General features: G+C 36.3%; 1 protein-coding gene across 2 annotated transcripts in view; it reads right to left on the bottom strand.

The window, feature by feature from the left end:
- Nucleotides 1-13,773, bottom strand: part of LOC132140656 (poly [ADP-ribose] polymerase tankyrase-1-like) — a 28,067-nt gene that overhangs the window by 5,797 nt on the left and 8,497 nt on the right. The window contains exons 5-16 of one of the 2 annotated variants that reach the window (XM_059549507.1): nucleotides 12,252-12,327; nucleotides 9,868-9,888; nucleotides 7,936-8,030; nucleotides 7,456-7,522; nucleotides 7,125-7,311; nucleotides 6,383-6,501; nucleotides 6,211-6,302; nucleotides 5,992-6,070; nucleotides 2,191-2,362; nucleotides 2,017-2,096; nucleotides 1,678-1,823; nucleotides 1,440-1,605 (exon numbers count right to left, since the gene is read on the bottom strand). In XM_059549507.1, coding sequence (XP_059405490.1) covers nucleotides 1,440-1,605; nucleotides 1,678-1,823; nucleotides 2,017-2,096; nucleotides 2,191-2,362; nucleotides 5,992-6,070; nucleotides 6,211-6,302; nucleotides 6,383-6,501; nucleotides 7,125-7,311; nucleotides 7,456-7,522; nucleotides 7,936-8,030; nucleotides 9,868-9,888; nucleotides 12,252-12,327 — 1,300 coding nt within the window. The remainder of the gene's footprint in view (nucleotides 1-1,439; nucleotides 1,606-1,677; nucleotides 1,824-2,016; nucleotides 2,097-2,190; nucleotides 2,363-5,991; nucleotides 6,071-6,210; nucleotides 6,303-6,382; nucleotides 6,502-7,124; nucleotides 7,312-7,455; nucleotides 7,523-7,935; nucleotides 8,031-9,867; nucleotides 9,889-12,251; nucleotides 12,328-13,773) is intronic. The other variant, XM_059549509.1, reaches the window with a different exon arrangement.

The raw sequence follows: 13,773 nt of genomic DNA, 5'->3' as shown, positions 1-13,773 counted from the left end.
TTACACGACAACGCTTTCAGCCAAAAACGTTTTGACTGTTCGTTTACATGATCGGGGGTTTTGGGGACTAAAAACGGGTTCCAAAGTGGAAGTTCTTGAAAAGGGCACTCCTATCGTTTTTGAGTAAACAACCAATACGAGAATCTTTCAAAACGGTGATGTCATGCGCGTGCATAGTACTTGTTAGGTATGTAGACATGCGTAGTAAGTGTTGATTTTAAAGGCAAGTGTGAACAAACATACACAACAATGGTGGAGTACATGGTATTGTTGTTGCTGCTCAAGAGTTTGATAACGATTCTTCAGTAAATCGCCAACTACTGGTAATACAGCGTTTTTGGCCATTTTCGCTGATATGTATAAACACAAATCTTTTTGAAAACGTTGTCATGTATACGCAAAACTTTTTAAAAATTTTTCCCATTTTTAACTACACCGTAGTCGTGTAAATGTAGCCTAAGGCTGTGAAAATAAGATTTAGGAAAAAATGTTTTGGGCTAAAATTTGGCAGCTGAAAAAATCTCAATTGTTTTTTTTTTTTACCCAGTTGACTTTGATATTAATAATAACAATACATTTAAATTGAATAATATTTTTTAGATATTTAAATAATCCTAAAAATATTATGTCACTGTTTTATTTGAACATTATTGACAATAATAAAAATAATAAGAATATATATATATATATATATATATATATATATATATATATATATATATATATATATATATATATTAGGGCTGTGCAATATGGACAAAAACTATCAAGATTTCTTTGATCAAATTTGCAATTTTGATTTTAATCACGATTGTGAATCTCTCCACTCACACGCAGATTTCCTTTGCTTTTCACAAAACCAGACACGCATGCTCAGATACACGCTGCTCTCGTCCGGAGAGAGTGCGCGCACTTAAAACGTGTTTCCTCTCGCTCAAACTGTGCCCTGTGTACTCTCTCTATGCTCATGTGCTATGTGTGCATATGCAGTGTGAACGCTCTGATCCATTAACATGGGCTCGGAATAAAATACACACCACAGATGGAGTGTGTGAACCTGGAGTTACGTAGGCATATGCCCAGTCTGTTCTGTTCTCGCGCTCCATTTAGGCACGCTGCATTCTGATTGGATCAGATTATATATATATATATATATATATATATATATATATATATATATATTAATGTTTACATATATTTAATTTATAATACATTACAAAAAGGACAATATTTATAGAATTTATACATTTCAAAAAGTTTCACATTTTACTTTTGTTTAATCTAAATTTTGGTGCATTCATAAATGATCACTGCATTATTATAACTTGTGATAACACCAAACATCATTAATATTATACGAAATTATCAACGACGAAACAAATCATGACATTCAGAATTATGCCAACTTGTGCATGATTTCTCTATCTGATGTATCAAACCTTGAGCAGTAGTTTGCATATCTCATATTTGCCCTTGGCTGCAGCTTCATGTAGTGGGGTGAACTTCCAAAGGTCCGCCACGTTCACAGACGCTCCATGTCTAACCAGTAACTCTGCCACCTCGTAGTGACCGTACGAACATGCATTGTGCAAAGGAACCAGGCCACTGATAAAGAAAGAGAAGAAGTTAAAATCAGACTATTCAGACTCACGCTAATTCAGATGAAGATGATCATACCCTTTATCTTTAGCGTGCACGTCGGCCCCATGATGCAACAGGTATTCCACCACAGCCACACGGTTGTAGCCTGCAGCAAAATGCAGCGGGGTGGAGTGGCGGCCCTCCAGGTCACGACAGTTCACGTTTTGAGGGGAGCACAGTTGCTATAAAACACACACAAACAAATTGGCATCAAATGAATAAATGTTTCTCAATGTTCTGATTGATTTGAAATCTTTAGAACAGATTAAGTCCCTTATCATCATTAAATGTCCTATTTTATGTCACTCTGCAAAAGTGAAATAGGTTTTGACCATGCTGACTTTAAACTTGGTAAACTCTGAAACCATTATTTACCTTCACTGTATCTAGGTCTCCGGCTTTAGCAGCCTCGAGGAAGCGGTAATCCACATCCGAATTACGAGTAGGAATGTTCTCTGGAGCAATAAATGCAGAAAAATCATAAATCCAGGACATTGTGCTGTTAGGACAAATGGACAGTTAATTAATCAATCATACTGTAATAAGCACCATTGAGGATTTGCTGTACGGCTTCATTGCCCATCTGTGACGCAGTGAAGCCCTGCAGTGAAACGATTGACGGGTCGGCTCCGTAACTCAGCAATTGTCTGCAAGTCTGGATGTGACCGGCGAGGGCCGCCCTGTGCAGGGCTGTCTGTCCCAGTGTGTCCACAGCATTCACCTAGACACACGCACAAAGGTTTATTATAAAGGGAACTTTGGGTTTAGTATAATCAAGAATATGAAGCAGCACAACAGTTTTCAACACTGATAATTATAAGAAATGTTTCTCAAGCAGCAAATCACCATAATAGAAAGATACACACTGGAGTCTGTTGTGAGGTGCCTGCCACTAACTTTTTTTTGTTTTATTTTTATTTTAAAGTGCCCCTAATATGGATTTTTAAAAATGACCTTACATGCAGTGTGTAACACAGTGCACGTGTATAAAGTTATTGTCTCTCAAAAGAAAAAATCGACTCTGAATCATTAAAACGAGTCGTTTTTAAAACTATGCACTATTCTACTATACCAGTGGTTCCCAACCTTTTTCAACTCGCGGCCCACACAACCAAACACATATGTTTGCGCGGCCCACTGCAAAAGAATTAACTGACCCCACTATTGTTGGGTTAATAACTTAATACTCAGAAGCTAGATTGTTAACTGTCTTTATTGAATCAACTGGCAATGAACAGACAATAACTCGAGCTGGCACCGCCTGGCACAACTGCTGTTAAAAATATCTAAGATAAACTGGGGGTTTATTCTTAAACCAATCAGCGAGCTCGAATAGTGGAAGCATAGTTACGGTTTAATATTTATTTTCTGTTATTTAATTTATTTTATATATATATATATATATATATATATATATATATATATATATATATATATATATATATATATATATATGAATGAAATGATAGGGCTGGATGATTAATCGAAAAGTAATCAAAACCGAAATTCATAACCTCTAACCGACGTAATTTTCCCATGTCGGTTATTTCGTTTTTTTTATCCTGTTAACACTTCCCGCTTAAACGCATTCTACCGCATGTGTGGCCACATGACTCTGCTCTCCAGTCAGTGGCATAAAAGCAAAACACGGAGGTTCTATGGAGCCAAAAGACAAATGCACACACAAAATTTCGCTGCGAGAGGAAAGTGACTCTCCGGCTGCGGAAAGTGAGTCTTCTGCTGCGCAAAGTGGGTGTCCGGCTGCGCAAAGTGGGTCGCCGGCTGCGTGAGGTAAGTGAGTCGTTCGCTGAGGTAAGTGAGTCGTTCGCTGAGGAAAGTGAGTCGCTCGCTGCGTGAGGAAAGTGAATCGTTCGCTGAGGAAAGTGAGTCATTCGCTGTGTGAGGAAAGTGAGTTGTTCGCTGAGGAAAGTGAGTCGTTCGCTGATTGGCTTATAAGTAAACAATCCCCCACATGGGGTGCATTCTTGTGATTGGCTAAAACAAGGGAGATATCTGATTGGTTGCAGATCATTCCCTGTTTAAAAAAAGGCATTTGTGTGTTGAGCCAAGTCAGGGGAGTCTCAAAATTCACACACAAATGCAGTGAGGTTCACAGACCGCAAGCAGTTTGTAAATCAAGATATATGTGTGTGTGCATCAGAAATACATTTCTGAATCTTGTCCTGTGCATTTGTGAATCTTGAGCGCATTTGTAAATGTTGTTTGCATTTCTGAATTGTGTGTGTATTTCTGAATTTTGTGTGCACTTCTGAATTTTGTATGCATTTGTGAATCTTCTGTGCTTTTTAAATTTTGTGTGTGCATTTGTGAATTTTGTGCGCATTTGTGTATCCTGTGTGTGTATTTATGAATTATGTGTGTGCATGTATGAATCCTATGTGTGCATATGTGAATGTAGTGTGTGCATTTATCTTTATTGAGACTCTTTTGGCTCCATAAGGTTCAACACATAGTGATGGCGCTTGAGCGGTGAGCCTTGCGTCTTCACTAAACTTTGTCAGTTGTATTTGTTTTATGGTTTGGACATTCAAGCGATTAGATGATCGGATGTGTATTATTATATGGAGCTACCACGTTCGCGAAACTGCATTGTGGCACGAACACTCATATAAACCGTAGATGTGAAGATCGCGCACACAGAGGAACACAGAAACTAGTTGTCAGCACTGTCCTGTGATTTATTACTAAAGTAGCTTAGAATCTCAAAACTTATTATAGCATGTTTGTGTGCAGCGCACATGAAGCACAAGCGCGTGCACAGTAGCGGGTTCCCGGTTTGTGTCTGTTCTCGGACTGTTCTGTGTATTTTAACTGTAGAAAAGGTTGTTCCGAGTCGAAGATACTATACAGAAAACTACATCAGTATATCATCATAAACACAGCCGTTTTTTTCTTACGTGAACATAAACAGATGAGAAAGAAAACACACATGTGCAGTATTTTTGCTTAAAGAGACAACAGCCTAATAAACGCGCTGCCTGTCATTAATGTTAATCAAAGAACATAAGATAATCATTCACTGATCTTGACTGAATATATTTAATAACTAAACTTGATTAATCTTTATTTATAAAAAGAAAACTATGCAGTATTTTTAAACATTTAATTTCAGTTTCTGTACCTGAAATTTTGTTTAGTTGTATTTATTTATGATATTGCTAATTGATTTGTTTGTTCATATCTTATTACTGACTGTTTACTTGTCTTTAACACTTTAATATTTGAAATTTATATTAATCTAGTTGTTTTTGCTATGGTATTTTTTTAATCACAGGCAAAATTCCTCTTGCAGTGTTTTGTAGGCTGCAGATTTTTGCTCATCTTATTCAGCTGCAACAGAATGCTTTGTAAAAATGTTTGACATCTAAATATTTGACTTAATTTTTTTTATATTGGATTTTTTATCGAAACTAGGAATCGATAAGAAACAGAATCGATAAAATTCAAACAATACCCAACCCTAGTAAGAAATGTTACGAACATAGATAAAATAACAGCTGATAGTCAATCATATTTACAGTACAAACCTTGTCAGTGAACTATGAGGGCAAAAAAACAAAACAGAAACAAAATAATCGTTCATTAATCGTAATCGAGGTAAAATGTTAAATTAATCGAGGTTTTGATTTTAGGCCATAATCGTCCAGCCCTATGAAATTATGTTATTATGTTATGACTTAGACATCTGTACATATATGAACAATATTATTATTTATTTTAATAGTAATTGGCGGCCCACCTGCAAAACCATCGCGACCCACTAGGGTTGAAAACCACTGTACTATACTATTATTACTATTCAATGTAGAGTCCAAGAGATACATAACAGGCTTTAAATATAGACAAAGATGAAGGTAGCTGCCTAAGTAGATGACACATACTGTAGCAAACTGGCTCGTTATCTCCTAAAACAGAGCTCATAATGAATTACCATATTTTCCGGACTATAAGTCGCACTTTTTTTTCATAGTTTGGCTGGTCCTGCGACTTATAGTCAGGTGCGACTTATTTATCAAAATTAATTTAACATGAACCAAAAGAAATGAACCAAGAGAAAACATTACCGTCTCCAGCCGCGAGAGGGCGCTCTATGCTGCTCAGTGCTCCTGTAGCCTACCCCTGAAAACATAGAGCGCCCTCTTGCGGCTGGAGACGGTAATGTTTTCTCTTGGTTCTTTGTTCTAAATAAATGCGACTTATAGTCCAGTGTAACTTATATATGTTTTTTTCCTCGTCATGTTGTATTTTTGGACTGATGTGACTTATACTCAGGTGCGACTTATAGTCCGAAAAATACGGTAATTCCATGCAGTGTGAGGAAGCTTGTACCTTTGCTCCATGTTTCTGAAGGACTTCAAGCACGTCATTATGACCTCGTTCAGAAGCGACGTGGAACGGAGTCATAAAACTAGAAGGAGAAAGAATACCGGATAATGTGAGAATGTATTACTTACCATTTATTTGTGAAATTGACTAGCAATTTCAGAGTGAAAATGGTTTCAAATTAATTGTACACCATTTTTTTCGCATCTGAAGTCGAACACTCACTCCTTGTTCTTCTCGTGAATGTTGGCACCTTTCCGCAGCAGCAGCTCTGTGACCTGTTTGCGTTTGGGATGAGGAGAGGCTACGGCGCAGTGCTGTGAATATCATAAAGACATTTTAATAAACACGTCATTAAAACCCTGAGGGTTGAGAGAGGACCATGTAAAGTACTCACCAGAGCAGAGTCGTGCGAATGAGGGTGTTTGAAGCTGATGATCTCTTGAGCAGTTTTCTTGACCTTTGCCATGTCCGCCTCACGGGCCGCTTGCAATAGCGTGTGTCCTTTGAACTCATCTGGATGAAGGAAATCACAAAAGTCAAACGGTTATTAACTAATAGTCCTGCATCTTGAAACAATTAGCAAAAAAAGGCCAATATTACCCAATGTGACAAAGTTTTCCATCAATTTTTTTTTTTAATAATGATTTTTTTTTATTATTACATATGCGCTATAATGTACTTATCAAAATGTAACACACATAAAAGCAGTCAAATGTAAAAAGATTTATAATTTTACTTAGTCTGCGAAGGCATGACAAAAAAATACATTTTAGTTCAAAAACTTAGCAAAATTAGCTTGTATTTACATTTGCTTTTGACACTATCCATAATTCTAAACTTGAAATCAGCATAAAGCATAAAATAATCTCAATCATGTGAATATCAGTTGAGAATTGAACAAATGGTTCATAGGAGACATTTCTTTGTTGCAGTTTTTCTGCTTATTAAGAGATGGTACAAGTCGTCTTCACCTTACAACTGGTTTGAAAAAATGCTATAAAAAGCATTATTTTGTAGCATCATCAGTTTGACAAAGTGTGACTTCCCCAAAATTAGTAAGCAGTGAGTACTGGATATTCATCAAATACACTGCAGGCCGGCGATACTGAAAAGAAAGTAGCATGAATGTCACTTACAGGTGAGTCTCTCTTTAAGTTCAGGTGTGGGCGCCACATCCACCGCGCTCTTGCCGTGGCAGTTGAGCAGTGTGGGATCAGCACCGTGACTCAGCAGCAGTGAACACACCTCCACTCGATTCTTACTGGCCGCCTCGTGCAGCGGCGTGAACTGCCACAGGTCCATGGCGTTGACGCACGCCCCATGCTGCGAGCGAGACAAACAGGAAAGCATCAATCATATGTATTCTTGTAACTAATAATCAAAACTATAAAGCACCTGTGGATATAGCAGTGCTGGGGGAGCTAATACATTATGATCAGTAAGTATTGGCTGGATTGTTTTCTTTACCTTCAGCAGGAGCTCTGTGACCTCATAGTGACCATAAGAGCAGGCATTATGCAGAGGAACTAGACCACTGATAGAGAGAGAGCAAAACAACATTTCAGAATTATTCAAAAAGATCATGGTTTAAAGCATTTAAACCAACATAAAAAACAGCAATTATTCCTAATTATTATTGCTGATCAAAAGAAAAATAAATGTCTTAATGATCTGTTTTAACAGTAGTGTATATATAATATTATATATATAGAATAAAACAATTAATAAAAACACTTAAACAAAAGTTACATATAACAATATATGCATGCTATACAAAAAAAAAAAGTTACTATATATCCTACTGGGTACCAGCCTATCATTTACTTCTTAGAATATCATTTTTGACTTGTATCATATTATTGAAGTAAAAATAGGTTGCATTCCATGCTGACTTACATTCTGGACACTTAATGTTAAAGAGAGACAGTAATCGTAGAAGTATCTCACCCTTTGTCTTTGGCATGGACATCAGCACCGTACTGCAGCAGCAGCTGCACTATACGCACTCGATTATACCCCGCGGCCAGGTGAAGAGGAGTGGACTGCAAAAGAACCAGAGAAATATTAATAACCTGTCTCAATACAATCAAGCTAAATAAGTGATCATCAATAATACAAGTGCTTGTTGCAAAAACCCAACCTCAAATATAATTACGTAAACCGGCTAGTTGTAACCCATCCCATCATTAGTTTAATCACTACAATGGCTAACTTTTTATGCAGTGAGCTGTTCTGTGTGATGTATTTTGCTTTTAAAAACACGCTCTTGAGGCTTTTGAGATACAAATGAAATGAAGACGTGGTACCTGTTCTAGCATCCACAATAATAATAAATATATGAACTTAAATAAACATTGTAAATAACATGTAAAGGCCTACTCACACCAATTACCAAGCAAAAATGGAACCAATTACAGAAGAATGGTGTGTTTGACTTTTTCCACATGTACCGGTATTGAATTTATTATACGATTAAACAAGACTTTTAGCCTACTTGTTCTGAAGTGTTGTATAAATGATATTCCGTACGTCATACTTGTTTAGTTAGTTGCTTTCCTTCTCATTTTTTAAGATTTTATTGCCACTTTTCTTTAGGTCCTTTTATAGCTTCTCAACATTTGTGTCACATGCCTTAAAAAGGTGAAAAGGTCTGTGTCTCTACCCATAATCCTTAAGACAGACCCACCAATCATAGAAAATCAATGGTACAAGGAAACCGAAATAGATGCAAAAGAGCTCAGCGCCAACCACAAACTCCCACAAAGCATTGAAAATGACAAAAGTCTGTTTACAATGATATTTTGCATTAAAAATGTAGCCTATTGGTTTTACACAATGCTGTACCATCATTTTTAATTCAATTACATGATTTGCATTGCTTCAAGTGCACAGATCAGAAAGTTTGTAATGCTCCTGTAAGAGTGGTTGGTTTGGTTTACTGCTTCAAATTCTTTATTGAAACATTCATTGAAATTAATTTGGAGAAAATGGGAAGCTTTCTATTAACACTAAAAACGGTCGCTGTTGTCAACTATTGCCTCTTGGTGCAAGTAGGCCTTTATATCTGCGATCTCTCTGAACAACTGATGAATCTGGCTTTAGCTCGGTCCCTTTAGCCTAAGCACAAAAAAGTTACATATTTGTTCCCATTTCATGCAGTGAAAATGAAGAAATAATGGTGACATGCCTTTATGACAGTAAGCACAACCACAGCAAAACACTCAGCATGACAACCAATCTCAACGCAGCCATTTAGTAATGAAGATCTGCCTCAAAAGAATGATGCATTGTCTGAGAGAATGATATTATTCAGTGTGGGATGGAAAGGCAATGTTCATGTCACTATTATGAGGTCTGAAGCAGAACAGCACTGGCAATGGGGCAACAGTGCAATGTTTCTAGCATGCACACAATGGATCTAAACAGGACAGGATGTCAAAGAGAAATCAGGAGTTAAACACCACGTTCGTGGAGAGCATGCGTGCTGATCACAACAACTCAAACAAAACGGGATTGAAGAACGTGAGGCGATGCGTGGATGTGGAGGGGGGGTTTAGGGGTGGAAACATGGTGGAGTTCTTGCAAAGGCAGACAATTTAGAGAACTATTGTAAAAAAAAAAAAGAAGTTAAATAAAGACTTTAAAGAAAGAGGTAAATGAAAGCCTTGTTTTCAGAACCTGCAGGAGTCAACGAAACGTTAGCCGAGCTATTGGTTGATTGATGGATTGTGACCAGCAGAAAATAAGGCAGGTTTCTGTGCGTTTTAAGTGTGAACCAGCGTATGGATGGATTTTTAGGGACCAAAAATTGAAAGGAAAAATAAATAAAATCACAGAAGACCAAATAAAACTAATTTCTGTTTCACAAAATAAACTTACCAGCATTTTTTGAGATGTTGACTGAATGTCGCCAGAACAAACAACAAAACAAAACAAAAAATTAGCTATTAACTAACATATTATCCATCAAAGCCGACTGTGGTGCTTAAAACCTAATAATTCAACAGCTACAGCATCCTATCTTAAATTACAAAAAAAAAAAAAAATGTTTATGTCTGTGAAAGAATATATATTATTTTTAGGAATCAGTTTACACAGGATGATAAATGCTACAGCCGATTTGACATTTTAAATGGCCAATATAACACTAATAAATTACCTTTCAAAAGTCTGTGAGATATTTTGAATGTGTTTTACACTCGCCAAGGCTGCAAGTATTTGATCAAAAATGCAGTAAAAATAAATAAATAATAATATATATATATATATATTAAACTTAAAGTAACTATTTTGTATTTAATATATTTCTAAATGTTATTTATTACTGTGATTCTAGTATTTGCTGCTCAAGAAACCTTTTTTATTATTATCAACAATGAGAAAGTTGTGCTGCTTAATATTTTTGTATGAATTTGATGAATATAAAGTTGCAAAGAACCAGATTTATTTGAAATATAAATCTTTTGTAAAATTATAAATATCTTTACTGTCACTTTTGATCAATTTAACACATTTTCGTTGAATAAAAGTATTAATTTCTTTAAAATCCCAAACCTTTGAATGGTACATATACACACAATTTCATTTTCAACATCATTTTATACAATATTCCTCAATATTCTATACAAAACAAATGACAGCATATACGTTTTAGGGCTGGGTTTTGACACAAATTTCACGACTTGATTCGATTCTCATTCACAAGCTTTCGATTCGATTAAATTACTGATTCGATATTGATTATTTTGGATATATATATATATATATATATATATATATATATATATATATATCAGGTAACGTTACAGTACTTGCCCAATTTTCTCAAGGAAAAAAAAGAGAGAAAAAAGTCATTTGGTACTAGATAACTATAATATTGAAGGTTAAAGTTTCCATATTCAGGAGCTGTTGAACTGAAGCGCAACAGCGATCTGTCACTCCAGATTAAACAGCACCAAAACGGCATTTATTGTTTGAATACTGCAACACAATGGCCATAAATTGAAACCTGAGACTTTTTTTATATTAAAAGCACCAAAGCACAATACTTATTGCGATTTATTGGATGGAAAGTGCCCTTCAGTGATCTGTCCATTAACTGAAAACAGGGTAGACTAACCACTTTGGGATTTAAGATTCGACATCGTTACGGAAAAAAGAGAATCGATTGATAGAGATAGAAATTCTTTACCAAGCCCTAATACGTTTATCATATCGGTACATCCCTTAGGCCTATAAACATTTTCTATTCTCATGTACAATACCACACAGCATATATACAAGTTTATTTGCAAATAAAGGCTGGTGAAAAATAATGACTTCAGCAAATCAGAGATATGGCTACGTTTACAATGTCCAACACTCACTTCTATGTAAAGTCCATTTAAGCATGCATTATGCCCAGTGATCAACTATTTACATTTACACATTTAGCGAACGATTTTATCCAAAGCAAAGCAATTTATCAAACTAGTGTGCGCTGTACTCCACTTAAAACGCTTACGTTGCTCTCCAAATAACATCATTATACAAAACACCAGCATCAACATGAGTAACAGAGGGTACAAAAATTCAAGTAGCAACAATACTTAGCCTCTTAAAAATAATAATAATAGCCAACATCACTAGAAGTTACAGAACATAACTCCAAATCCATTACAAGACAAACAGGAGACAATCCCACAGTGAACTCTATCCAAAAAAAGCCCTTCTGATATAAAGACACAGAGGTCTGGATGGAGGGAGTGACCTGAGATGATCAGGGATGACAGAGGATTTTAGGGGAAATCAAGGTCCTGTTATTATGTTGTGACTAGAGAAAGAAATGGATCAAAAAAAGCTTTGGCCTAAAACTTCATGAAGGTCAGACGTGCATCCAATATGCATCCTAGATCAACTGAAATCCATTATAAAAATGACTGACACACAAAAGCAGACCAGACTGAACAAAGTGGCAGTGTAACCTCGAAACAAACATTATAAAACGACATCAACCATATGTGCAAACTTAAAACTCATCACGGGTAAAACTAGATCAGCGGCGCGGTTTACTCTAAACACAGTATTACTTAAAGAAAACACTCAAACGAGGATTTGGGATTGTCTTGACCTACATTATTTATTCAACCAATGAACTACATGAAATCACATCTTGTGTTTGAGTAGAGCTGGAGTTTAGAAACAACATCAGACATACTTGGCATTTACAGATGTGTCTAATGTTAAAGGCAACGTTATAGAACAGTAATTCTGATCTGTGTTACCTTGCGCCCATCGCTGGCGTGACAGTTGACGTTAAGTGGGGTCAAAAGTGCCATCAACTTTTCCTCATTTCCGCTCCTAAGGTTTTCCAAACAGAAGAAGACAAACACTGTTAGGAGAGGCAACTTAGAGAAAATACATTTCTGGATGAGTGGCATTAAATAAAAAAAAGATTCAAATGTACTTAAAGAAACCGCAATATCTTTTAAAATAAAAGAGTTCAATGCACAATGTAAAGTTAGTGTAAGCTTAGATATAAATTAATATTCCTCAAAAGTCTGAGGATCATAATTGGTACTCACATTTTAACATGATTTTTTCCAAAAATTGATGTATGGATAATCATGTAAACCTAAGTTGGTTCAGTCCAGTTAGTGTTCATCTTAAAATATTAAATTATTCTTACATTTACTTTATAAAATACTTCCCCTTTCCAATACACATTTATATGCCAAGTGGCAAAAATTTCTTATTCTGATATTCTTGGATTTCCGTTCCGTTCTGTTGTCCGAGTTTTTGAAACATTAAAAGGATAGTTCACCAAAAAAAGGAAAATTATGTCATTAATGATTCACCCTCATGTCGTTCCAAACACGTAAGACCTCCGTTCATCTTCGAAACAAAGTTTAAGATATTTAAGATTTAGTCTGAGAGCTCTCAGTCCCTCCATTGAAACTGTGTGTACGGTATACTGTCCATGTCCAGAAAGGTAAGAAAAACATCATCAAAGTAGTCCATGTGACATCAGAGGGTCAGTTAGAATTATCTGAAGCATCGAAAATACATTTTGGTCCAAAAATAACAAAAACTACGACTTTATTCAGCATTGTCTTCTCTTCCGTGTCTGTTGTGAGAGTTCAAAACAAAGCAGTTTGTCATATCCGGTTCGCAAACGAATCACTCAATGTAACTGGATCTTCTTGAACCAGTTCACCAAATCGAAATCGTTTGAAACGGTTCGCGTCTCCAATACGCATTAATCCACAAATGACTTAAGCTGTTAACTTTTTTAATGTGGCTGACACTCCCTCTGAGTTAAAGGTCCCGTTTTTCGTACTTTTTTGAAGCTTTGATTGTGTTTACAGTGTGCAATAGTGCTGCACGATATTGGGAAAAAATGACATTGCGATATTTTCTTTTTCTGCAATATATATTGCGATATGAAATCTAATCAAATTTTTTCTTGCAAACAAAAATTGGGTGAGCACACTTACATTCTCATTTTAAATTATTTTAAACATCGATACCATCGTGTCAATTGATTAATATGCGCGAGGGAGAAAGAGCAAGACAACACTTGTGTTGTTTGAAGACGGTGAGCGTGCGGCCGGGGTTCGCTCGCTCTTTCTCTCTTTTCTCTCTTGCACTCTCTCTCTCGCGCAGCGCAGCTCTCTCTCTCTCTCTCTCTCTCTCTCTCTCTCTCTCTCTCTCTCTCTCTCTCTCTCTCTCTCGCGCAGCGCTCGCTCTCTCTCTCTCTCTCTCTCGCGCAGCTCTCTCTCTCTCGCGCGCAGCGCTCTCTCTCTC

The sequence above is a fragment of the Carassius carassius genome, chromosome 5, assembly GCF_963082965.1.
Source record: "Carassius carassius chromosome 5, fCarCar2.1, whole genome shotgun sequence".
NCBI classification, from domain to species: domain Eukaryota; kingdom Metazoa; phylum Chordata; class Actinopteri; order Cypriniformes; family Cyprinidae; genus Carassius; species Carassius carassius.
The sequence above is the reverse complement of the archived record's forward strand: the minus strand, read 5'-3'. Positions and strand labels throughout refer to the sequence as shown.